Genomic DNA, 1868 nt, shown 5'->3' on the forward strand with positions numbered 1-1868 from the left:
TTTGATGGGAAAATCACCAATCTCAAGACAACAAGGATGAGATTTTAGTGAATTTTCTTTAAAACCTGCAACAGGAGAGGCGTCCGGCTGACACCTCTCCATCAGGAACTCCTCCACCACCAGGGAGGAGATGGAAAAACTCCCCAGCATGGCAAAAAAAAAAAAAATCTTGAGCTTCTCCACCAAAATGCCATGATGGGTGTGAAAACCAGCACGAGCCCCAGTGGCAGCTTTTGTGTAGGATCCAGAGCACTAAATTCATCACAGTAATGAGATGAAAACTCAGTATCTGCCATGGTGGGAGGATTCCAAAGGCTCCATTTACTGCTTTCCAAGCTTTGGCCGTGGGTAGAGCAAAACTGTACAACTGAGGAGTCCTTTAATTTACTCCCCACGTGGGAAAAATCAGCAAAAACAAAGTGCTTGATGAACAGAAACGGGAATCTTTAAATCATCCAATTAAAAAAAATGAAAACCCATTCAAATCAACCCCAGATTCTTTCCTTAATATGAAAGATGTCACTTTGTTCTTGGCTCTTTCACTACTTTTTAACATTTTCTCATATTTCRCTCAGTTTTAAAAGGAGAAATGTTCATTTGAAATGGAAACCCCCAAAGTTCTGATTTCTAAATGAAATGTCTGCCAGAAATATTTCTAATTCGAAAACATCCTTACTTCCTTAAAAAAAAATACATTACCCAAAGTACATCCGCTTTTGCCACAAGGGTAAGTTCCCAACCTCTTTCTGTGGCAAAATTACAATAAATAAAAAAAAAAAAAATCATTATCTCTGGAGTTCAGCCCCACCTCCCCTGCTGATGGAAGCTGGGCCCTCAGGAGCATTTGGGAGAGAAAATCCTGAATTTCTGTCCATATTTTGTGTGAAGAACAACACCTGTGCTTTGGAGATGGAAACAGGGAACCAACAAAAACCATTTTATAGATGCCCTGGAGATCTCTGCACGCCTGTGGGGATGTGGAACTGCATCTTCTCCTCTCCAAAATCTCTCAGAACTTTGGTACCAAACCCCCTCCCTGCAGCTCTCACTGCACACAGGGAAATCCACATTTCCAGTTTGCTTTGGGGGGCTGCTTCCAGCAGGAATTTGGGAGCAGGAAGATACTAGCACCAGGATGAGAGGGATCAATGAATCTTCCATTKAACAGGGGAAGCCTCTGAAGCTGGAATTTGCCATTTTACAGTGCCTGGCTCAAGAACTGTGATTTCAGAGAGGGAAGAGAAGGTGCAGAAAGCCTTTTGGAGGAGAACGCTCTGCCCTGACAGAGCTCAATCCCAACTCTCCACCGTGTGCAATCACTGATCCTCYTGAAAGCAGCCATTAATTGGTTATCAGCAATTAATATTTACCCAGGAAAGCTGGGGCAGCCCATACAGAATGAACCCCGAGCTGTCACCTCCAGGATGCTCCCCCAGATTTCCTCCAACCCTCCCAGCCAGGAGAAGCCAAACGAGCCCTTCCCAAGTGTTTCCAGCACCTTTCCACACCAATGTCTTTCCAAGGAGGTGTTTTTATCTCAGCTRCTCTAATTCTCAATTAAAATGCATMATTCYGCCAGGWTTTATTTCAAATTACACCCTCCTCAAAATGTGCCATTTGAAAAGGAAGGAATTTCAAAAATACCCTCGCAAAATGACGCCCTCACAAAATATTTCCTGCGGATTGTGGTGGCTGAGATAAAGCCCCAGAAGATTGCTCACCATAAAACGTCAGCTGTCCTCGGGCCACGTTCTTCCCCCTCACGTTTTCAGCCACACATTCGTAGACCCCAGCGTCCTCCTGCTGGAAATTTGGGATTTCCAGGAGCCCGCTGGATCGGTGGCGCCGTGCTTTCCTGGGAATCTGCT

At 44.7% G+C, this 1868-nt stretch overlaps 1 protein-coding gene across 1 annotated transcript in view; it reads right to left on the reverse strand.

Annotated features, from left to right (window-relative positions):
• LOC130580643 (contactin-4-like) overlaps positions 1–1868 on the reverse strand; it is a 231459-nt gene that overhangs the window by 52817 nt on the left and 176774 nt on the right. Inside the window, exon 10 of the mRNA XM_057378263.1 lies at positions 1722–1863. Within this exon, the coding sequence (XP_057234246.1) occupies positions 1722–1863 (142 nt within the window). The remainder of the gene's footprint in view (positions 1–1721; positions 1864–1868) is intronic.

Source organism: Malurus melanocephalus, unplaced genomic scaffold (genome assembly GCF_030028575.1).
Source record: "Malurus melanocephalus ecotype Western Australia unplaced genomic scaffold, MMel_1.1 scaffold_351, whole genome shotgun sequence".
NCBI classification, from domain to species: Eukaryota; Metazoa; Chordata; class Aves; order Passeriformes; family Maluridae; genus Malurus; species Malurus melanocephalus.